At 38.2% G+C, this 26073-nt stretch overlaps 1 protein-coding gene across 1 annotated transcript; it reads left to right on the top strand.

The window, feature by feature from the left end:
* The first annotated feature begins 10984 nt into the window (after positions 1–10984).
* Positions 10985–24081, top strand: prr15la (proline rich 15 like a). The gene is made up of 3 exons (XM_084745018.1): positions 10985–11362; positions 11549–11638; positions 21934–24081. The coding sequence occupies exon 3, from the start codon at positions 21962–21964 to the stop codon at positions 22325–22327; it is 366 nt and encodes a 121-aa protein (XP_084601144.1). The 5' UTR covers positions 10985–11362; positions 11549–11638; positions 21934–21961; the 3' UTR covers positions 22328–24081.
* Positions 24082–26073: the final 1992 nt, after the last annotated feature.

The raw sequence follows: 26073 nt of genomic DNA, 5'->3' as shown, positions 1-26073 counted from the left end.
CCTGACTGCCTCTCTGACTCTCTCTCTCTCTTTCTCCTCAGTCATCTCTTTCTGTCTGTCCTCCATCACTCCACCCTTCCCTCCATTCCTACCTCAGTTCTCTGCTTTCTCCACCTTTCCATTAGCATCCCTCCATCCCCTCTCTCCTCTGACACAGCCAGGCGTTACCACGGTGACAAATGGATCCTTGCACACCGCAGTGTTGCGGTGTGTGTGTGTGTAGGTTGTGGTGTGGATTTCTAGCTAAGCATTGTGGGTACATGTATGGTACTCATTTGTTTGTGTAACTATATCTATCTCAGCATCTGTGCACATAATAATATGTATGGTCTTTGTGTTTTTTTGTGTGTGCGTGTGTGTGTGTGTGTGTGTGTGTGTGTGTGTGTGTGTGTGTGTGTGAGAGAGAGAGAGAGAGAGAGAGAGAGAGGGCAGTAGCTCTGTGGCAGTGACTGATAGCCAGTCGTGGTAAACGATGCAGAACTTTCTTTAATAGGAGATACAAGAGGTGGTTAAAAATCTTGCCTAATGGAGAAATATGACAGAGGGGGAGGGGGGAGGGGGGTGGAGGAAAGTGGGGGTGAAGAGAGAGAGGGGGGGAAAGAGGGAAAGATGCAGCAAAGCAAAGGGGTGGAGAGAGGAGAAAGGGAGGAGGGGAAGAGATGGAGGACATGTGTTCTTGAATCAGATTTGTGTTTGCTGCCAGGGGATCTCCAGAGTGAGAGATGTAAACACTAGATGGCAGCGTTATGAGGCTTTTTAATCTTTTTCTTTCTTCTTCTTCTTTTTTGGGAGGACTAACCCTCTTTATGAAGACCAGATTTTGAGTGTATTATGGGGTATTCATGGTGTACAATGCCTTCAAAATGCTTCACTGATGAAGACACATAATGTGTTCTGGTGCACTATGTCAACAGCCAGAAAACATTATAGATGTGACTCAGAATAAATTATCATCTTAACACTAGAAGTGGCAGTGCATTCATTTAAAAATGAAATAACACAGAAATGTACATTTTGTAAAAATATATTTATATATCTATCAATTTGCAGACACTGTGTGTAGTAAACCATAATGGTTGCACTGACATGATTCAAATATTAGATTCATCTAAATTACTCAGAGTGAGAAATAGTTCAATGTATTTTATAAGAGTATAAACATGTTTTTTTAACATTAATAATAACAAATTTCCACCTAGAACCATCACAGAAAATAATCACAGCCTATGTGTCTGGGCATTGTGTTACTGAAAAAAAGGATATGTTGCTCCAAAACCTGTATGGACCTTTCAGCATTAATGGGGCCTTCACAGATGTGACAGTTACCCATGATGCCATGGGCACTAACACACTACCATACCATCACAGCAGCTGTCTTTTGAAGTTAGAGCTGGTAACAATCTGGATGGTCCTTTTCCTCTTTAGTCTAGAGGACGTGACGTCCATGATCTGTGAAAACAATGTGAAATGTGGACTCATCAGACCACAGCACACTTTTCCACTTTGCATCAACTGACAACGGTTTTCCAAAGTGTTCCTGAGCCCATGTAGTATCCTTTATACAATGATGTGGGTTTTCAGGGGATGTTAAGTAAAGTCAAGTACATGAATGCATCATAGTAATGCATGCCTCATCATAATGTGTCATTGGTGATAGTAAGTAAAAGGTAATGCATTTTCATGAGTTTAAGAGAATCTGTGCTGCATCTAAATGATTATTATGTAATATGACAAAGTAATGTGAGAAAATGTAAGGTACTGTAATGTTAGTAATTAAAGTACGTATGAGAAATGATACATTAATGTGCACATGTACGTGTTTGCACTCGCACATACTTCATGCCACTTTTTAAAAATGACAAACCATCATGGCCCAATTCACAGTGGACCTTATCAATAATATGCAGAAATCATTTTTACTATCATTTCCACAACACCTTATTATCTTAATGCATGTTTACATTTATATGTTAATTACTTTTTTTGAACAAGTACAACAGATAAAACTTCTGGGTATTATCTTAGATCATAAATTAACATGGTCAAAACAAACTGATTACATTGTGAGTAAGATGGGTAGAGGTGTGTCAGTCGTAAGGAGAATATTAAAAGGTATGCCATCAGACGTCATGAAACAAGTTTTGAATGTTTTAGTTCTGTCACAGCTTGATTATTGTTTTGTGATTTGGTCTAAAGCCACTATGAAGGAGTTAAGACAATTACAAGTAGCTCAGAATAAAGCAGCACGTTGTGCTTTACAGTGTTCATATAGAACTAATGTATTAGACAAGCATGACAGTCTGGGTTGGCTTACTATTAGTCAGAGATCCACTTATGTTGTGTTAAATTTTGTTAGGAATGTTTTGTTGACACGATCACCAAAGATAATATATGAAAGGTTATTCTCTCAGTTGGCTCGACACAGTTGTCAAATACAATATGTAACAGAACAACAGTTTTTTCTACCTAAAGGAATGACAGGTATGATGCAGAAAACAGTCATGTACAGAGCCATGGTCAGATGGAATTCATTACCATTGCATATTGTTCTAGAGGACACTAAAGTTAATTTTAAAATTTTGTTAAAACAATATTTACAGTTATTTAAGGAAACATAGATGAGGTAAATGGTGTAAGAAATAAAATGTAAACCTGGTGAAAGCAGAGAATGTGAAATGTTTTTGTACCCTAGTTCTTGGATTTCAATGTGTTGAGGCACAGGATGGATAAATAATATTTAAGGTCATTCTGATTGTATGTTTATTATTAAGAATTATGAATGTATGTGCATATGAAAGGATCAAGTTTCTATGATTTCTGGATTAATAATGATAGATTTATAATTCTCTTCATGATTTAATGTATGTTGTACTGAATGACAATTTGTTTCTCTACCTTATCTTACATATTTATTTTATTTTATTGTAAATTTAAGAGATGAGCTTTTATGTTTGTTGTGTTTATGTGTTTGTGGTGTCTGTAAGTGTCAATGTGTGTATGTGTGTGGACCCCAGGAAGAATAGCCAATGCTTATGCTGGTGCTAATGGGGATCCTAATAAAGACAAAGACAAAGACAAAGACTTTATAAATGAGAAATAAATGCATTTAGGCTGAGTTAACAGGCCATCTCATTATTTTTATTTCCCGTCATCAGGAAAACAGTACAGAACATTTTAGCCTGCTTCATCAGTGAGACATAAAAGGTGCTTTTTATCCAGAGTGAACAAGTTCTCGTTTTGTTCTCTCATCAGTAAAAACAATACACACATTTTAAATGATTTGTAAAAGGTATAATGCAGATATGAACCTTAAGTTAGCAGAATTTCTTCCATAGTTGTTTATTTATTTAGCAACCTAAATAAAATCTTCTGTGACAGAGTCTCTAGGTTTAAGTGCTTCTTATACACAGCACAGTAATTTAATTTGTGCAGGAAAGTCAAAGTGTTTTCTGTCCTGTATTTTGAAACAGGCAAAAATCAATAAATAGCAGAGCTGTCTGTTTCATTACTTTATACAAACAAAAAGAAAAAAAAAGAAATCAGTTTTAATAATCACTAATCAGTGATAAATTTGACCTGGAATAATGTAATCACTATTAAAGGTTTCCACTGTAAAATATGTCATTTCTGCATTATGTTTTCAGACATAATGCAGCTTAAAAACAGCCTTGAAAAGGTTCAGTTGTGAGCTTCTTAAATCTTCCTAAACCTTCTTTAAACTGTCAGGCTGTGACTGCTCTGTCCCTGGTATTTCTTACCTGTTTTTGTCTCACAGGTCAGTCCATGAGGTGGAGCTGCAGTTCACCAAATTCACCACAAGATGGCGGCGCTTAACCAAAGCATATTCACAGCACAACACAGAAACACAGGACACGAAATAAGATTCATATTTCTTTCTTTCTTTCTCATCCTCAGTCCATTGAAACTGTCCTATCTGTGTGTGTGAGTGTTATCAGAGGAGTTCTGACTCTTGTGGTGTGTAGTTTGGATCAGCTCACTGTAACAGTTACAGTGGTGCCCTCATATGTATTAGTACACCACAGCAGTTAAAATACTTGTACTGCTGAACATTGTGGTTCAGTGATGGTAGGGGTCAGACGTGACAACAGTGTCCACACTCTTTACTGAAGTAGAAGTACAGATATTTATGTGAAAAAGAAAAAAGTAGAAATACTGATTGAATTTCTTTACTTAAAAGTGAAAAGTACAGGCTCTGAAATGCACTCAAAGTATAAAAGTCGTCCTCTGAAGAACGTTTCTACTGACCCTTTCTGTACAAAGAAAACTGAACACTTGAGTCTCTGTCCTTTTCGAATTGTTAAGTCTTTCAAGCTGTTTTTTATATATGACATAGCCTCCGTTTTTGTCTTTTTCGTCTTGTGTCTTTTTTGTCATGACATAATTTTTGATTTTGTTACATCTTTTACATCATTTTCTTATACTTGTTACATATTTTTCATCTTGCTGTGTCTTTTTTTGTCTTGTTACCTCTTTTTGGTCATGTTTATGTTTTTGTCTTTGTCATCCTAGGTCTTTTCCTCTGTTGTTACATCATTTTTTCTTTATTCCATCTTTTCATTTTGTTATGTCTTTTTCATCTTGTTACTTCATTTTTGATCATCTGTTTTTGTCTTGTTATGTGTTTAAACTTGTTCAGTATGTTTGATCTTGTTATGTCTGTTATGTCTTTTGTATTGTCTTGCTATGTCTTTTTTGTCTTTATGTCATTCTGTCACTGCTTTCTGTCTTATTGTCTTTTTCATCTCATGTAATTTTTCATCTAGTTACAACTTTTTGTCTTATTACTTTTTTTAACGTCATGTTTCATCTCATTACATTTTTTCATCTTGTTAAGTCGTCTTTTTTTGTAGTTACATCATTTTCATCTTATTATGTAATTGTTTGTGGGTTGTTTTTTTTTTAAGTTTTTTGAATAATTTTTGTCTTGTAACATGTGTTGTGTGTGATGTCCACTGATGGACACACCAAGGAACTGTTTTTCTCTTTGTGTTATTGTCCTGTCCATTTAGGTCAAAATCTGTATTGATGTTGGAAGGTGGTGCAAAATAATGCAAAAATTTAAATAATCACTAATTCTCCTCAAATGCATTAAAACTTAAAGTCACAAGGCTTTTTAGAAAATATAAGGAGTAGAAAGTACAGATATTTTTGTTAAAATGTAGGGAGTCAAAGTGAAAAGTTGACAGAAAAAAGGCCTAAATACTCAAATAAAGATACTTTAAAAAGTATTTGCACTTAGTTACTTTCCACCTCTAGTAGGTGTATTTATTCCAACTTGCTGTTGTCAGTAGGGTGATAAAGTATCTGTGATTGCGTGTTCATTTAGGGATATCATGTGTACATCTGTGAATCCTTTACCAGCCTTATTTTAATACAGGAAATCAGAGACAAAAGAGCAAAGAGCAGCCTATTCCCTCTCATGAAGGACACCACAGTGATAAAGAGATGAGGCTGTATGGATTAGGATTAGGATCACAGCAGTGCCATTGTTCCTGATTTGCATGAAGCACCGCTGACAGAAACTGACACATTTTTCTATCAGCAGGTTCATCAGCTTCCCCTCCGCACAACCAGATGCTGCAGAGTTTAAAGAGCAACTGCAGAGATTTTGTGTCGGACTTCCCTCTAATAACAGTCTGCCTTTTTCAAATGTGTTAGTTTGTAGAGTGGGTTTTCTGTCATGAAGGTGGTTTCCACAGTGTTTAGGAAGCTCCCTTCAGGGCCACAGAACACATTATACAACCAGGGTTCAGAGGGTTACTTTAAAGAAATTATTTCATGTTCATTATTAGCTTTAGTAAATGTTTGTCCAGCTTTCCTTCCTGAGGGGAGCTGCAAATTGATCTGATAATACTCTGAATCAACAAATGTGCATTTTAAGCTGCACCTTAACATTTCCCTTTAACTTACGGGCTGTTTCCCAGAGTCTCCTGAGCTCAGGTATACCTTCTGAAAGGTTTACCTTCAGAGAGGAGGTCTGAACCACTCGTAAGCTGTGCCTCAGTGATGAGCTCTGTTCATCCTGTCACACTTTTACCTTTATTAGTCCAACATTATGCTTTTCAAATGGACAGTTGCAGTATAGTTCACATCTAGACTACTGCAAATGACATCATTAGTTTAAAATGAACTTCATGAAAATTAATTATGAAAACAATATTTCTGTGCAGAACACATCAGGAGAATGTTGTCATTTCATCCATCTGTTCTTATCATGATGGTAGCCTAATAAAATATAGAACCTTTCCACAACATTAATCTGCATTAAATAAATATGTTATAGATCTAAGTGAGGATCTGTTTTTTCTGACTGTGTGGTTAGTCTATAGTAGCCTGAACCCCAGACTAAACCTGAGAGATGAACACTGCCAGCAGAGGAGCACAGTGCTGACAGAGAACACATACACATGTACATGTACACACACACACACACACACACACACACACACACACACACACACACACACACACACACACACACACACACACACACTGCAATTAAATGTAGATACGCTGATACAGGTGTATGTTGTGTAACAACAACAAATTTGTATAAGAACAAAATCTTTCAACAAGTCTCAGGCTGTGTCATGTGTCTCAATTCATACTCTGTTTTATATTTTGTAGGCTATAGGTTACATATTTATTGTAACTATTACAAGTCTCATCTTGACCCTTAAATAGATGAAGCAGATGATCTTTAGAAGTCAGAGCTTCCTTTGTTGTCATAAGAGATTGAAGTAAAAATTGAAGTAAAATGATTATGGCAATACTTGTTTTGTTACAACATCCTTTATGAGCCTTTACAAGTGATAAATCAATGCAGCAGAAGACAGCTTACAGCTTATGATGTACCTTAGCAGCTCTTCCTTATGGGACAGTCTGGGAAACAATCGTAGGACGAGAACTTCCTTTGCTAAGATATACCTTAGAAACCTTCATGGAACACTAAAGTACATCAAAACTGAGAAACAGGCCTTGTTAACACAGACACTAGTTTTCTGATAGTATTTTAAGTTGACATTTGTTGCTCTTTACTTTACTTTATGTGCAGTCAACTTAATTTGCACTTCATGATAATATATTTCTAATGTTGTTGTGACCTGCAGGGAGCGAGCCTTTAGAGCAGGTTAATAACATCAAGTGATCTCTTGCATTAGTTCCTCCTCCACAAATCACTGTTAAGTTGCAGACTCTCCACATCTTTAACTCCCACAGATGTAAGACTAGGACTGCGTATTGTTCATAAATGTTCCTTACCAATACTGACGTTGGCTTCAATATCAGTTCCTGAACAGTGGTCTTTTTGATACCAAATTAATTTAACAATTTTCAAGACACTTTCTGGTACGGAGGAAGACAGAATCTGTTTATTATGTGAGCTGAAACTGAGAATGTTTCATTTTTTGTGGAGGACTTAAGGGATGTACTTTTTACTAAAAAGTCCTCTATTTATGTTGACTTCTTTTGGCCTGATGAGTATGAGAAACTTGGGCTGTGCTTTAGAAAGAGAAGCTTTTTTATAGCAGATTTTATTTGTCAAGCCTGGGGGAGAAGGCAGAATATTCTGTTTAAGTCTGAGCTATAAAATGTACTGTAATTTTGTACTGAAAGGAAAATGTTTGAACTGCAGCTGTATTTGGAGTCTTATAAACCCATGAAAGACGCTGTTCAAAGACCTGGCGGTTAAAAAAAACTATATCAACATCCCTTTTTACTGATGACATTTACTCCATAGGTATGAAATGGCAAGGCAAGTCAAATTTTGGTAGCCAGCCCTGTGTAAGACTACACAGTTTGACTGAAGGATGATGCACTGCAAATTTCTTAAATGTTCGTTACACAGCAGCCAAAAAGCTGTGGCAGAGTTTTGAATCCATCAGACATGATAACAGCTACACTATGGAACCTGTGCAGGGAAACAGATCTGTATTTACGAATAAAAACAAACACATGCCAGATCTGAAGATATGAAGCCACCGTGTGTGTGTGTGTGTGTGTGTGTGTGTGTGTGTGTGTGTGTGTGTGTGTGTGTGTGTGTGTGTGTGTGTGTGTGTGTGTGTGTGTGGTTTTTGTGGCCATGCTGATGATTATAACTTGGTGAATTATTAACTCCTGTCCTACTTTGTGAAGCAGTCGCAGCAGATATGAATACATACAGTACAGAGGGCAGTTTATTCAGCAGCCCGGTCACACATTAACAGCTGGAAAATCCCATGTGGAATCCATTTGGTAAAAGATGATCAATGTGAAACCAAAAACTGTGCTGTGGGGTTTAACAATGTGTCTAAATGCCTTTGAACTGTTTCTGAGAGTCCAGGATTGAGAAAGAAGGTATACAGGCTCAGATAGCTGGAAGGTTTTAGTGTTTTATTCCTTACATTTTAAAAACAGGCTTGTTACTTTAGTTTTAATGCATTTGAGGAGAATCATTGATTACGTTTATTTTGCATCATTGTATATCCACCAGGGCACACCTCACAAAAATGACATAGACATGACAAGACAAAAAAAACAACATATCCAGATGAAAACTACATAAAAGTGTAATAAGACAAAACAACATACCAAGACAAAAAAAAAACAACATAAGAAGATGAAAATGATGGAACAAGACAAAAATGATATAACAAGATGAAAACGACATAAGAGTGTGACGAGAAAAAACCAACAAACAATGTAAAAGACAGAGAGGGAGGCTGGGAGTCACTGGGAGTTCTGGACTGGCAGGAGGAGGTTTTCAGGCCTGGGATGAGGGGAAGCCAGCAGGGAATTCTGGCTGGGAGTGGCGCCAGAATTGGCACCAGTTGATTTACAGTGGCTCTGACTAGGACTCAGGGGACGACAAGACATGACAGGCGGGGACAGGAGAGGAGCAAAAAGGAGGCTGTGTAAGTGAATATTCTTGTCGCGATTGTCTCTGACCAATCAGTGGCCTGCAGTGTTTTAACTCCACCATTTAGTATCAGCGCAGCACGTTTGGAACTTTGACCAAGGTGATATCAGGTACTATCCACAATTTTGACAATAGAAAACCAAAAAAGAGCGAGTAGAGTCCAGTCGAGCCAAGTCACACCATGCTGTGGAAATATGGTATATTACTGCAGCAGGCCTGTGAACCACTTATAGCAACCAGGTAATAACAGCTGGAACACCAGGCCCTAAGGCCACGAGTGGACCAAATCAGCAAAACGACACAGCAAATCTCATTTGTGCAAGCACACATTTTTGGTGCATTATTTGGTAGATAAATGCTGTCTTTAGATTCAAATTTAATGTCATTACACGCAGTATGTACCAGCAGACCTACAACAAAATGCAGTTTAGCTTCTCACCAAATGTTGTAGAAAACATGCATTTAGAAATGTATAAAGAGTAGAAGGGCACTCAGAGAGAGCAGATCTTCACTAAGGCCAATACTCAAGTCTTCAATGATGTCAGAGTTCTCCACAATTGCTGACTGACAAGTGCTGATAGAGGGATTCACCTCGACATTACATCACAGTTTCATCCCTAACATGAAAAGTTTGCTTCCCAGGAAGACATCAGATTTCTCTCTGCTCTCAAGCTGATCAAGTTTAGGAACGCTTGTTATGAACACATTGATCTGTTACCACAGCAGGACTTCCTAGACCAGATTACATAGAGCCTGTTCAGAGCCGGTATTCACATGGATCCCATGTGATCCAAAACTACGAGTTCACACCTGGCATTACAATCCTTCTCCAGATGCACTTTGAGTGACAACTTGTGATCAGATCCCACCCCCCTGTATAAATTCTGTGTGACTATTTGGTCAGTTGACTGTTCATTAATGTCCATTTATTGAATCCTTTTTATAAAGTTCAGCACCACACTAAACTCCTCTATCAGACAACAATGAGTCTTATGTTTTACCTGCGCTGTCAGCAGGCCGGCAGGAGAGACGCTCCATGGTCACAGGGATTTTACTTTTATGCTTTTACTTTTTCTGACACAGACGAAGAAGAATGGCTTTAATACCAGAGAAAATAAATGTGTGTGTCTTAGCACACCACAGAGGGTCTCCTGTCTGCTCTTCTCAGCAACACAATGTTTTTACAAGGAGAGAAACAACTTAAGGAATTGCATTTAACAGCATTCACCATAGCTGTTTCACTTCCCTGTTCTATATGCAAAACTCTAAGCACGTTAACACACTGGGAGAAACAAAAATGTTTTTTTCCACAAAAAAATAAATAACTAAATGCATAACATTTGCCACATTTACAAGAAGGCAAATTAACTAGTCTGCAGTCACTTACAGGACGTCACTTTATGACTCATCATAAATCATAAACTACGTATATATGTATTTGCTTCCAAAGAAGCCTCTTTTGATTAAAGGTCTCATCAAGGATTCCTAGGAAAACCTCAATTCCATTGAGAACTCTTTTCATCCAAATAACCCTTTTTGGAAGAAAGAGTTCTTCAAGGATCGCTGAAATCCTAAAAGAACTCTTTCATCATGGGTTCTCTATAAAAAAGATGGAAAATAAAAGGATTCTCGGTAGAACCCCATGGGAGGGTTCTAGATGAAACTCTTCAAAAATAATAGCTAGGCTGATAAACCCCTTGCAATATAAAAGTGTTCTCGGTAGAAGTCTGTGTTGGTTATCGATAAAAACCTCGGAATAGAAAAGGTTTGTTGATACAACCGTGGGTTCTAAATTAAATTTTTGGGATATAAAAGGTAGGTAGTGTGTAAGGTGTGTGGTGTTTTGACAAAATGAGCCCTGTTTTCAAAATCATGCTCAAGCAATTGCAAAAAACTTTAAGTCTGGGTTGGAATCGGGTTTATTTGAGGTTAGGAAACAAATTTTAGTTCAGCCGAAGCTCTCATTAGTCATGAGTACAGTGTGTCTTGTGTGTGCGTGTGTGTGTGCCTGTCTGTCAGTGGGAGGGGCCAACTACAGCACCTGTAACTCAGCACCAAGAAGAGGACAGACATAGGAGCGAGTGTGGACAGGACAGAAGGAGGAAATATGGAGATGTGGGGATGAACCACAGTAAATGACAGAGCAGAGGGACAGTGACCGTCCTGTGGACTACCAACAACTCATCTCAGCTGCCAGTCTCAGTGTTTTATGTGAGCTGCTATTTCCAGCTTCAGGAGACACTTCTTAAACCTGCAACAGGGTGGACGACACCAGGCAATTCACCATCTGCAGTAACATGTTTTTTGGCCCGATTCTCCTCCTCACTGCACCCTGACAGCTCCAGATGTAACTTTGCTTTCACTTCTGGTTTCACTGCAGCTGTGGATGAAGACAATGGATTATGGACATGTCCCTGTTGAGAAACAAGCATTAAAAACTGTCAGGTGAGACTTAAGTTTCAGTTTCCCTGCCACTTTGCTGAGAAAAGCTTATTATTAAGTGGCCCCATGTAAGCACAGACCTCCACAAACACTACTGTAGCATATAAACACACTGCTGTGTGGTGGTAGAACAACAAGACAGTTAAAGTTGAATGCAGTTTGAACAAAGTGCCTCTGTTGCTGCTGTAGAAAGCTGAACTCAGGAGTTTAACAGTTTGGAGTGAAGAGGAAACCTGCTGAAGTCTACCACATCTGGGGACACACATCTGTTTCAAACAGGTGAGTCTATAGTACTGCAAATCCAGTGCTAAAAAGTACATGTACTCAAGTTACTTTAGGCTATACTCTGCAACGTTTATCTATTTATATGGACAGTCCCTGATTTGAATAGATATTTATGCTGTTTCGACGTTCAAAAGGCAGCGAGGCATGTCCTCATTTGAACCACTCCCTGTTGTTCTCCAGTTCAAACAGAGGTTCTCCATTTTTTCTCAGCCAAGAGCCACTTTTATGCCAATTTTGAGAACTCAAAAACACAGAGGATTTTGATGCTATGAACTTTGTCAGAGACTTTGTTTCCTGCATTCTGGTGACTTTTGAAGAATGAAAATGACAAAACAATAAGTGCACTGCAACTGTATTTTTACATAATTTGAATTCTCAGGAGAGAATACAGAATAATTTGTCCCACTAGCCTGCACTTACATAAATCTCTGGCATAAACTAATGTTCATCAGTTTTTTTTTCTTTCATACATTTAGTTTTTGCTCCTGCCCCTAAAAGAGAACTGACGTGGGAGATTTTACAAAATGCATGCCCCTTTCCTTTAAACTTTCCTTAAGAAAAAGGAATTCTTCTTTGGAAGTCTGGTGTTGGTGTCGCTGTGTTGTTGTCCACGTGGAAACATTGGAATTATTTGAGTTGTGTAGGATTTATACAGGCTGCACAGAGTCAGAAACAGGATGTGATAGTGAAAAGGAAAAAAAGGAATTCAAATTTGTCAGAGATCTGGAGAAATTCAGGAGAACTGTGATCCCAGGAGGTAACAGGGCAGGGACAATGAAAAACATGAGTTTCCGAGGAAAATCAGGAGGGTTGGCAAGTCTGCTTATAGGATAGAAAATATGTGACAAAGCTGTTTTTTACACTTCTAGTTATGTTAAAAAACAACTCAAGAGAAATGTATCAGAAAGATATTAGACATGTATTGGAATATATTTTCACCATGTCAACATGGACACACACAGACATACGCACACACACACACACACACAGTCCAAGTCAAATTGTTAAGTTTTGAGATAAACTTTAAAAGATTTTGCTGATCATTGTAATTTTTTAAAATACATTTCTGGTTTCTAAAACTCAAAGATGTAATTTTATCTAAAGAAGAAAAATTAATTGAAGTAAATCATCTCAAAAAAAGATTAGCCGGTGGTAAAACTTTCTCCAAACTTAAGAATTTGAGTTGGGTTTAACTTTTTTACAGTGTGTGACCTGATTTGTTTCTTGTATGATCACCCACTGTGATCCTACATCTTACTTGTTGGTCCATAAGGGTCCATTGCCTTTGTCTCTTGGCTCAGCTCTACAGGCCGCACACTTGCTTAGTTTCTGATCAAAAGCCAATCCACTATCTCTCCCACATGACAGTTTAAAAAATCACCATCATCTCTGGCCTCCTCAAGGCATGGATGATGAATCAAGAAAGGATGAAATGCAGATGACGAAAAGTTTCTGATCACCAGGCCCCTTGTGTATTATTGGATGCAAGGACATGGCTAAAGTTTCCAGAGAAAAAGTTTTTGTGTGTGCTTTTTTTAAATAAATTTATTGTATTACTTTTTGGCACCTCCACAAGATGGGGAATTCCGGTGCCAGAAAATGATGCTCTATTCCCCCTGTCATGTAATCGAAACTTGGTATTGTTCCTGTTTTGCGAAGGTTCCAGATTACTCTTTGAAGTTGTGGAAATGATTAACAATGAATGATATAACCAGGCTGGGAAACAGGTATCAGCTGCCAGCCAAAGACTGGTAAAATATGGAAATGGCTGCTAGATTTATAACACAAAATAATGATTTACTATTGAGGAGGTGGAGAACGGAAACATTGATCTGCTGCTGGCTGATTTTCTCATTTTAAAAAGTTACCAATGGAATGCCCTGAGAATGAAAATCTCCATATGCTTCTGAACAATGTGTAGTTTGTCACATTAGCATCATGTCTCACTATTACACTACTACACTTTCTTTATACCATGCTATTACATGAACGGGTTATTAACCTATCTGGGTAACATCTGGTTAGAGTAATTTTTTTTCAGATTAGAGTTTACTTTTTGAGGTGACTTTGTGAGATCACTCAAGAATCCATCTTGCCAGGCTTCAAGTTATCTGTTTGTGTCCATCCCAAAAGTGGTGCAGCCAGTCTGCATCCTAGGAGGGACTACTGGCAGCTACATGCATGGTTTGAGGTGTGACGACAGCGAGAAGCGTTGATCTGACTGACTGAAGTTGTCCCTTGTTTAAATATGATAGACAGATGGCTCATCGAATTACCTGCCAAGTATTTTTTCAAAGTGTCTGCCCTTCTCCAAACAGGTCAGGTTAGGTTAGAGGAATTATTTAATTGGCTTTTTATGAAAGACCCATTTCTTGAGCTCCTGATAATTTCTCAAACTGTCGTTAGTTGTAACACTAACTACCCAGTTGCATTAACTTGATCAAAACGGGCCTTTGGGCCACTTGTGACAGGACTACTGGGTTGATTATTAATCAGTCCTTCAGTCTGTCTGCCAGTTTCACCCAGAGAAAAACACCAGTCAGTGCCGGTACATTTACTGTGCATGTTCCAGACCAGTATCCCATCAATGTTCAACATCAGCATTCTGTCTGGTGATATGGTTGAGGTACTGACTGCCATGATTACCAGATTCACTTAAAACAGCAAAGTACAGTTGCATACATTTTCTGCATCAAGGCCACTTGGTATTGTTGACCAAAAGCAAGCTGTCTGACATTGCTGACCTTTGAGGAAATGGTACGTATTTTGTAAGAACCAAACTGCACCAAAATAGAAATTTGGTTTGCAGGCAGTTATGACAAAGGAGTTGATGATACATATGCTTTCCACCCTATCTTACTAAAGAAAACCTTGAAATATATGTCATTTATAAATTCAACTTAAGACAATTTTAAAAAATTGTTAAAAACCTCCAAGAAGTCTGGTAGTTCAATTAGGAGAGCATTTGCCCCACTGAAGCTGTGAGTCCTCTGCAGCGGCTGTGCATTCAGCTCCGACCTATGGCCCTTTGCTGCATGTCATTCCCTCACTCTTTCTCCCCCTTTCCTGTCATATCTTCAGCTGTCCTATCAAATAAAGGCATAAAAAGCCCCAACAATATATATTTAAAAACCCTGCAAAATCTAAAACTAACAATATCTATTGATAACATAGGTGTAAGAATGTGCTATTATACTCATCTTTATTTTAATTTTTTTTAAATGTTGACCCTTTAAAGTTTGTCGCAAATTTCCATCAACTCCGTCTGATTTTTACAAAAACATCAGTAGCATAAAAAGCACAGCAAGGCTTAGCAATACTCTCTGTCTCACTTCTTGGTTTAAAAAGGCAGGGATACTGCTCAAGTACTGGTAAACTGTGTATTTTTTGACAAATTCATTAAATAATATTTCTATCAGATGTGTCTCAACCATAACATGGCAACTCTGTAGTCCTTCTAAATCAAAGCTAAGTAAGAATTATGGTTTAAAAATGTGTATTTTGATTAACATTAAGAAAACTCTGAGACACTTAAAAAAATAAAATGGCTGTAATCTGTACTGATGGAGGTGACATAACTCTCACTTCAGTACTTTTCTAAATAAGTCAGTGACAAAATTCCAATGCTGCAAAATGTCCACAGCTGCAAAAAACAATGATATTCAATAAAGAATGCATTCACTAGAAGGCCTGCCCATTACAAGGTTTAATAACCAGAATTTGATCTTTTAAAATATGTTGTCTAAGAGCTTTTTTTACCTCTTGAATAAATGTGTTTGAAAAGCAAAATGCGAGTGCATTAGCAGGACTTTAGAGACAGTTGTCTTGTCTAAAACACTGTTGGAGTTTCACAGGAAAACTGTGTTGCAGAATCTCCCAAACAATAGAAGTGAATGGTGACCAGTTTTTAAAAAAAAAAAATAGCCCATAATAAAATGCTTCCATAGTGTTCGTCTGGTGTAAACCAAGGCTCCTAAAGCCCTGACATGCCCTTCACTCGCACATACACACCATCACACCACACACACACACAGTTCAGACGGTGTGCACATGCACGAGAACATGGATCCAAGCTGAGGATCTACAGTGAAGATTCAGGATAAAAATATGGTTAAAACGTAAATGAAGTCTTTCAAATCAGCCTGGCATGTTTGGGGCCTGGATTACACAGCAGCATGGAGGCATTTTATGTTTTCTTCTGTTGTAAAAACTGTAGAACATGACGTGCTTGTCAGGAGACAACATGGGGAAGTGTTTCATCACTGTATAAAGAAAGTGCAACTTCACCATCAAGTCAGTGAAGAATTCAAACTACTGGCTATGATTGTACTACATTTGTTCTTCATGGATGACAGCCGGAATACAGTATGGCTGTGCGTAACAGCTTTAATTCTGACCATGTACTGTATGTCCATTCTTATGTTTCCTGCCATACACCACACACTGACTGTGTAACGTGAGTGGACACACTTGTCCCATTTCATTTTAATTCACTGGATGCAACTCATTTGGTCCAGTCCTTTGCTACCTGCCAGGCACAACAACGTTTGCACACTCCCTCCCACACACACACACACACACACACACACACACACACACACACACACACACACACAAACACAGAGTAAACATGGTGGTTGGTAATACAGTGGCTACACCCAGACAACTGTACCAGCAGAGACCACAGACTATGTTCAGTAATTGAAATGTATTGATTATCTGTTTTAAATCACAGCTGCCTGAATTTTTTTCACTTTTCATCGTTTTAGTGAGGTAACAATCTCATAATCCATTGACTATAGTGTTGGGTACCATTCACATGCCAATACTGGTACCTAGAATTCAGTACCAGAACCTAAAAGTTCCTTTTTCCAGAACTTTACTCTATCTAAACTTCTCAATTTCAACATTGCTGTTTATTTTAATTGTTTTTTTGTCATTTGTTTTGTGCATTTTATCCACCACACAAAATAATATCCATCCCTCTCCTGTCTCAAACCTCCCTACAACCTGCAGCCTGTCAGTCAGTCACCAGGGAAACACTCTTGTTTGTGCCATGGAGGAAGCAAACATGATTTCTTTCCTGTTATGTTGTTGTCATGGTTACCACCACTGTGCTTCATACTGGAATATATCGCTGTGAATAGTTTGCAGTTCACAAATACTGGTTTCATATTCAGGTAGTGTACTAAATATAATGTTGGTAAGAAGCTTCAGATGTAGTCAGAGGCTGTGTGTTAGCTAACACTCGTAAAAATGCTGGCAACAACAATTTACTCAATGCCTCAGCTAAAGTTAGCAGTCCATAGACTCTTTAGACGCTGTCTGCAGGCATGCTAACATTATCTGCTGCTGCTGGATTGAACTTGCAGCCTATGAAAAAGGTGCGCTCTTTAGTTTGAGTTTTGAAAAGTTTCACCACACATGCGACCACTTTCAGTTCTCTGTCTCTTTCTCTATACCCTGTGATATTCTCTCACCCAAATGCGCTCCAAGGTTTAGAAATTTTGCACTGATAGATTAAATGTGAACTGGCTCTTGGTAGTGCCAACAAATTTCAGTCAGTACCATTAAAAGTACAGAGTTTGGTACCCAACCCTTATCGCCTATCACTTATTTAACCTCTGGGGATGACAGCCAGTGTTTTCTGGTGTAGCCATCGGATATCCAGGACAAGACTTCCTCTCCTATATCATTATGTAGCATCCGATTAGCAACTTGAGACATGAGAAAGGATGACAGAAGACATTTCAGCTTATCTCTATAAACAGATATCTGCACATGAAAAAGCTAAGTAATGTTCAGATCATAGCTGATGGATTCAGAGGCTGCATTTTATGTCTTCTTCACACAGACTGGTTACTTTTATGCAAACAAGGCATGCTCAAAAGTGATGTTCAGTACAACTCACACTTTAAACAGACTACAAGTGTAAACCTGAACACCAGAACAAGATTCTGCATGCATATACAGATATCTGTTCAAAGAGATTACTGTAGCAGTAACAATGGATTCTACTGGATTACGGTTATACAATTTTACATATTTAAAATACTAGTGTTAGTCAAGCAGACAGGGATGGAAGCATTCAACAATTTTTAATACCAGTACTTGTACAGATACCTTGGCTTCAATACTGGTCCATGAATGATACTTTTTTGCTAACAAATCCATTTCAACAAAATGAAAGTTACATAACACAGTACAGTACAATAACTCATCTTAAAGGAAGAAGCTGTTCAGTGACCTGGTGGTAAACCAGTGGTCGCAACGTAGTGTTTTTCCTGCCCCACAACGTGTAACATTAGACCACCAGTCGTCAGAATGATTCAGTCTTGGTACAAGCATGCTGCATGTTTGCTCACTGATGATGATGAGATTTACTCCTGAAGCATTAAAAGTTGGCATTTTTCAGTCCTCAATAGTATTAAAGCAACTCAGCTGGTGCCACAAAAGTATCGAAATTCAATACCCAGCTTTACTTTCAGATGTACATGTGTTAGCATTCAGACTGTGGAAGCTCTCTTCTGGGAACGTCCTGTGATGTAGAAGAAGTGTGTTTGACTTAGCTTAAACTCATCCATTTAGCATTTCTCAACGAGATGAAGACAGTAATAATTGCAGCAACAGTGTTTCAACAGGGGGCACCATACTGACACTATGACCCTTTAAGAATAGACTTAAGTAAGCAACATATTAACAAGACTGATAGTCAACAGCATGCTAGCTGCTCTGTGAGGATGTACTTGGCAGTATTTTTAACAAAATGCTAATATCAGCATGCTAGCATGCTCACATTTACAATGTTACCTTGTCAACATGTCTATGTGGTGTTTTTCATATGTTACAAGACATATGAGGAGCAAAATAAGAAGTAAACACTATCTCTGAGCATTTCTTGCTCAGAATCAATCTGTATGGAAGTGACACCATACATTTTGTTAGCAGCAATGCTAATGTGACACCACATGTGTAATGTGATGTACCTAGTTAGTGTGTTTAGCCAGCAAAACAGAGAAGAAGCCAGTTGCAGCTACTTGAGTGGAGGGGTTAGGTGGTTGGAGAGGGCAGGGACTATTTGCATATTCATGAAACCTTGAATACTCCAGGAAGGGAAAGTGTAGAGCCATTTGTAAGCAATTTTAACAAGGTATCTGAACTTATTTTGCAAAAGAAAGTATGAGACATAATTTATTGCTTCTTGCAGAGCATTTTATATTGTTTAAAATATGACTGGAGATGGCCTTTAACTGATGTGGCTGATGTTTAGCAGCTATCATTGCCACCATGTTAACCATGCTAGCATCAAATTAGCAATTAGCACAAAACACAAAGTGAAGCTGAGGTTAAGTGGAATGTCATTACATTTGCAGGTATTTTGCCAATGTAATAAACATCGGAAATGAAAAGTAGAGGGCCATCAAAGTCATAGAGATTCATCATCTTGGTACTTTGAATATCTGTACCAAATTTCCTGGCAATTATCTTCTAGTTGTTCAGATATTTCATTAAATGAAACAACCTCATGGTGGTGCTAGAGGGAAAGTCAGAGGATCACTAACGTACAAATTTCAGCCACACAGTCACATCAGTCACCTAAATTGTTGCTGAAATGAAATCTAATATGAAGAAATGATCAAGTGTGATGAAATTATGTAACACTGACTGCTCATGACTTCAATTCACAGTCATAATAAAGACATTAGAGCCTGTAGCCAGCCTGACTGGTCATTCTGATTCTGCAGGTGCTCTAAGGCCATATAAGACCACAAACTGAACACTGAATTTTAATGTTATTTTCAAAATGTTCATTCAGTTGGCTATTTGGACTGTTTTCTGCGCCAGCAATAAAATGGGCGCTGCCCCACACTCCCACTGAAAGGTTCTCAAACACAGAACATTTAGGAAGTCGATACTCACCATCACTTCAAAGTTGTATAGAACCTACATGAAAGGAGACAAAGGGAGCCAAACAATGATCAGTTAGCTGAGCATATCACATCTTCATGGAATAGAGAAAGAGAGAGAGCGAAAAGAAACAATAGAACAATGTGGTTTAGTTTCTGTTTGCACAGCTGCTATAAAAACTTGCCCTGGGGCCAGAAGGCAATCAGGAGCAGACCTGCAGCCAGTTTGCATGCCAGCTGGGACAGATAACTGAAGTTGATCTTTTTAAAGCCCAGATAATGGAACAGTTAACCAAAGTGCAGGCTGATCTCTACAGGAGGTCAGTCTTAATGCTAGTGGATTATTTCCACCATTTGAAGTCATTTTCTTGTTGTTGATTAATGTGGATGACATAGTAGTAGAAATGGTGCATCCATGTGAACATGGAACATCCCTATGCACATACTTTTATATAGTTATACCCGCCTGGCATAAGCCATAATCATGTAATTGCTTCTGTGTGTGTGTGTGTGTGTGTGTGTGTGTGTGTGTGTGTGTGTGCCTGTGTGATGACTGGACCTGCATCCTCTCTGGAGCTAATCTCGAACCAAACTGGATGGATCAGCCTAATTTTTGTGCACACACACTCAATTACCATATTCTGAATGACATCTCACATAATTCTTAAAAAACATTGAATAACATTTTTTATGACTTTCTTGCATTTATGTTTCAATGGTCGCATGCATTATGTAAACTGCAACTAGGGGCCACAAGTGATCAACACCCGCTTCAGTTTGAAATATTAGGGTCATTTGAGATGAACTGTGCCTCGCCTGAAAAGTAGATAAGATCAGGCAGCTGCAGCAATAGGCGGTGGCGAAAAGCTGCAGTCAAATCGGACAGTTTCCAGCAGCCTTCACAGAATATTCAAGAAGATTTTCACAGTTTGGTTCTGTGTAACAAGACTAAGACTGTTCAGCCATGCTTGCAGCTCTGTGAAGATACATTTGGACCAAGTGATGCTTAAACACAGTAATTAGTGCTGCGTCAGTGTTTCACCACTGAAACTGAAACCATGAGATTTTAAGGACTCATTGCTCTATAGAACAGCAAGACCCCTTGCCTTCTGGTGGACCACCATGGGACCTTACTCATTCTTTCTCTACTAAATAAATACTATGGCATACTTTATCACATTTTGTCTCCTAGAAGGACACTTTAGAAGGCACTTTAACATGTTTTATCCACCAGAAGAGCACCAAGAGGGCATGTGCCCACATGTTATCGACTGGGCGGGCACTTTAGAGGACACTCTACCACATTTTGTCCGCTAGAAGAGCTCCCAGAAGGTACCCCTCTAGACATGTTGTTGACTAGAGGGGTACTTTCAAGGGCACTTCACCATGTTTTGTTCATAAGAAGGCCAATCCAGAGGGCACTTTACCACATTTTGATCACTAGAAGGGCACCTTGAGGACACGTTACCGAGATTTGTCTGCTAGAGGGGCAGCCAGAGAACACTTTACAACAATTTGTCCATAAGAAGGGCACCCTAGAGGGCAATTTACCACATTTTGTCCACTAGAAGGGCACTTTAGTGGACAATTTACCACATATTGTCTATAAGGACACCCAAGAGGGCACTTTTACACATTTTGTCTACCATAGAGACATCCAAGAGAGAAATTGTGCATTGTTTTTGTTGAACATGAGTCCACCAGGGTGATTGATCCCCCTCCCATGAGTCTACCAGTGTTCATATGCTACTATTGCAGATGACTGCAATGTTGCATGTGTTGTGTGCGTTACTGTAAAGGGCTGTCTGCACCAAGGACTACAACTATAACAATAAATATAACTCTAAAGGATGTCCACACCACAATTATAAAGCTGCAGTACAGCCCTTAACTCTCTTATGGTCCCTCTAAATAAGATTATTAGATAGATGATCAAATGGCTGATCAACTCACAGAAGGTGAATTAGCAAACAGGCAAGATCAGCTTTGTAACATGTAACCTCACACACACACACACACACACACACACACACAAACACACACACACACACACACATACATAATGTACATTCCACACACACTCACATCCATTAGACTGACCTATTAACTCATACACATACACTCAGATGTGACGCACTGACACACACTCATGGTAACCTGAGTGTGTGTGCATCCACAGTATATGGAGACTATTGAATGACACTGAAATATTAACAAGGTGATGGTGGATGGATTGGTGTTCACACACACACATTATAACAAACACATAGATACACTTAAAGACTCATGTAAAGACAGGTGCAACAATATATTTTTCTCTTACCTAACCCTCTCCTTTTTTTTATTTTAACCTTCGTTTTGTCCCTTTTTCCCTGTCCCCAGCCCTCCACCCATCCCCGATCCATCCATCATGGCAGAGCCCTCTGCAGGCTGGTGGAAGCTGACCTTCCTGAGGAGAAAAAAATCCCAGCCCAAGGTTCTGTACGAAATCCCAGCAGAGTTTGTCTCCAACGCTGCAACTGGCCAGCACGGATCTGCCGCCACAGCCAACACAGCCGCCGCCCAACCAGAGGACACAGTGCACGACCCTCAGCTGGACGCCCGACTAGAGAGGATCGTGGATAAAACAACAGCCAACAAGGGGCGCCATGTTAAGGTGTCTCACTCCGGGAGGTTTAAGGAGAAGAAGAAAGTGCGAGCCACTCTGGCAGAGAACCCTGAGATGTTTCCAGGGGGTGACACCACAAGAGATGAGAACCAGAGAGCTGGGAAGTGACAGAACACACAAACATTAATACAGAGCCACATAATCACATAAAGACTACAACATACGCAAAAATAATCAAAAATCAGATTTGGTGTTTAGGTTTACAGCTCTCATGATGTCAGCTGATAGAGCCATAATATTCAAATATGGAACCCCAAGCCTTAACCCTTTAACAGGCACACCAGGAAATATATGTGCAAAAAGGTAAAATCATATTCCTTGCTCCACTTTTAGCAACTTTTCAGTATTTCTTTTCTCAGATGACCCCATCAGGGGGCAGATATGCACATCAACTAGCCACTTGGGGTAACTCTAGATATGATGCAACAAGTAATAGGCTTTGATAGAATTTTTTCATTTGTGCTACTAAAGTTAAAGATTTTTCATATAAAAACATTACAGAAAGTAGAACATGTGAAAAATATTCAATATTCACTCATTTTAATATTAAAAAAGCATGTTCCTATCATAATGTACATAATAAATGCACTGTAAAAAGTGAAATAGTTGATGCAATAGAAATAAATATCTAAAAATAAACTGATGTGATAAAATAAACAAATAACAAAACTAAATTAATACAAATAATAATACTAATAATGATACATCTTGAATCAATTCAATCAACTGCACAATGAGGTTGAGATCAGAACTGCCACACACACACCCACACAACCTCTGATTGGTTGACAAGTCAGGGAAAAAGCCTCTGATTGGTCCACAGTCTCAACCCAAGACATCATGGGATTGCCAGTGGATGGCAATAACATTTTTTTTTACATGGAAAATTTGATAAATAATCACAAAAGATATCGAGTGTTGGATTTATCATTATGGAAACCTTCAGGATCAGTTTACCCAAAATAGACAACTCAGCCAGAGAGTAACACACGTTATTGTCATGATTCTGCCAGTCAACAAAAGTATAATAGTTAGGGGGTCTAAAATTTGAAATCTGGTAAGACTTTTTGCAGCAGCTTCACACCAGTCAACTTCCTTTCCTTTCTCTCAGCTTTCACACTACAAAATCTTTTTACAACATTTCCACCAAGTGGATTTAATCAGCGTCTGACATTCTGTTCAGTCAGGGAAATGGTGATAAACAACCAAATGGGTTGGGTTTTGCTGACTTTTTATTACAGTAGTTTGGTCACAATAAACATCAATCATATGGTTACGATGCCTGTTAAAGGGTTAATGTCTTCTTTGTAGGACAACACATTTTAAAAGTAGCACTGAAGAGACACTCATCAGAATAAGTGAATTTCACATATTCATAAAGCAAAAAACTCTTTAAAATAAGTTGAGTAAACACCAAAAAAAAGTTTTGCCAACCAGTAATCTTTTGTTGAGATAATTTAGTCTTTCTGCCTGAAAATTAAATGACTGCAAATGAAAATATTAAATCATTAACCATTATTACCATGCACTTCAATGAGTTTACTCAATAATTTTTGAAATACAGTTTTATTTGGGTTTGTAAAACTCTAAGATTCAAGTTTATCTAAAGAAGAAAAGTAAATCATCTGACCAAGACATTAATGGTTGGTAAAACTTTTTTCAAAACTTAAAGTCCACCTCCAGTCATGTTTTAAACAATATGAAATGCTCTACAAGAAGGAATAAATTGTGTCTTAAATGTTTTTTTGCTAAATAAGTTCAAATACCTTGTTATAATTGGCTCTACACTTTGCCTTCACTGAATATGCAAATAGTCCCCGCCCTCTTCACACACACCCCACCCCCACCTCTACTCCTAAGTGGTTGTAGGATAGGTAGTTAGCTACATCTGGCTTCTTCCTTGACGGGGCATTGCCGCTAAAGATATGTATGCCACCACCCCTTCAGTGTAAGGGATTGGTTCCTTAGGTTTATGAAGTCGTGTACCCAACTGGACTGAATCCGTTTTGTTGTGGTTGTTGTTGTTGTTGTTGTTGTTGTTGTCGTTGTTGTTGTTGTTGTTCTTGAGACTCATGCTCAAACTTGGTGTTTACTGATTATTTTGCTCCTAATATGTCTTGTAACACTTGGGCTCAGAAGTCCAAAAATCTATTGAAATAAGTTACCTTCAAATTTGAGTTTTCTCAACTTTTTGGTTTTACACTGAAGGAAACTTGTGCCTAGTTTATATCTCCATATAGAAGTTTGAGGTTTTCCTATTCACTTCAACACAAGAAGCTTCTGGTGGCCACAAGAGGAATTACATGTTTTGAGATGCTGGACCAGTTGTTTCATCCACCTGCTGTTAACAGAATGACATTGACTGAAGGGATTGTTTCCTACAATTTCTCCAGTATAAGACCTTCAACCACTTGTCCACTGCACTGTGTAGACACACTGGCATCAAACCTGTGACTTTTCCGTTAGTGGATGGATTATCTTCTCAGTAGACTGAACCGGCTGTGGTCTTAACCACTGTTGCTAAACTTTTGGACCACATACAAGACTGTGACAACAACTTACACTCAGGGTCCTACAGTATGCTTTGGAAGGCTTGGCACAACACACACACACACACACACACACACACACACACAAATCAAGGTGAAGATGTTGAAATGACAGTGAACATTTGTGAAGCAGATCATGAAGGTTGCAGGTAACCTGTCTTGAATCTAGACTGGAGATTAATAATGAGATTCAGGGATATATTTTGTTTGTATATACCTTTAACCAATCAGATTGGTTGATTCATATTTGTGGTAAATGTATGAAAATGTGTTTTGTTTTGTTTTGTTTTTGTTTGTTTGTTTTTTACAGTCAAGTGACTTTTGTGATGATTCCAATGTGACAAAAAGTCATTTTGTTATGTGTCATTAAATCATTGGATGAGCTTCTACAAAGAAACACTCCCTCAAATAATCTTCAAAGTAGATCTTCCTAGATATATTTCCTAAAGGGTCAGATCCCAAATCACACTCTATTTCCTCACTTACACATTATGATATATATGTTTTGTTTTGCTGAGATACTGACACATCTACCACTGACATTTAGGTAGATAAGTAGCTCTTTATTTATCCATGTGAGGAGGATTCAGTCTCACAGCAGCGGAGACATGAGAGGACAGCAAAAGAAATGAGAAGTAAGCACAGAAAAATACAGACAATACAATAACACAGTACGATTAAAAAAAGAATAGACATTATAACAACACCAACACAGATGTGAGAGCAATAATAACGATGCTAATACTAGGGTACAGGTACATCAATAAACATAAAGTATAGACAAAAGTATAGAAAGTGTAAAAAAGTAAAGTGCAGACAGAGCAATAGACAGTATATATCAATAAAATAATGTAAAATGATAATAAGCAGTACAAACAGGGTCCACGTGTATAATTATTATTATTATAAGATTACAAAATGTGAAATGCATAAAAAAAAAATAGTGAAAACAGAATCCTCATGGGCAGGCTTGGAAACGTTTGGGAATATGTAATCTGGATACATAAAAGGTAACTGTATTCCATTACAGTTACAGATAAAAAGATGTCATTAGATTACAGATACATTTAGTAGAAATGTGGATTATTAGTAAGACTGCTCTTACTGCAACATCCCAACATAAACGGCAGGTTAAGTCTAGACTTTGCGTAGAAATAAGCTCATTAGTTTTCATGTCAAAGTAAGGTTTAATAAATAACTTATACAATGCTTATTCTTACTTTCCAAAAATGATCATAACTGTGTTTTATAAATGAGGCCCCGGGGCTCTCATGTGGGAATGGAGCCATTGTTAATCTTGTTATT

Source organism: Lutjanus erythropterus, chromosome 19 (assembly GCF_056507025.1).
Source record: "Lutjanus erythropterus isolate fLutEry1 chromosome 19, fLutEry1.hap2, whole genome shotgun sequence".
Taxonomy (NCBI): domain Eukaryota; kingdom Metazoa; phylum Chordata; class Actinopteri; order Lutjaniformes; family Lutjanidae; genus Lutjanus; species Lutjanus erythropterus.
Note: the sequence above shows the minus strand (reverse complement) of the source record. Positions and strands in the feature narration are given on the sequence as shown.

Excerpts from the sequence above, each read along its gene's own strand:
- prr15la (XM_084745018.1), top strand. The coding sequence starts at position 21,962 with ATGGCAGAGCCCTCTGCAGGCTGGTGGAAGCTGACCTTCCTGAGGAGA.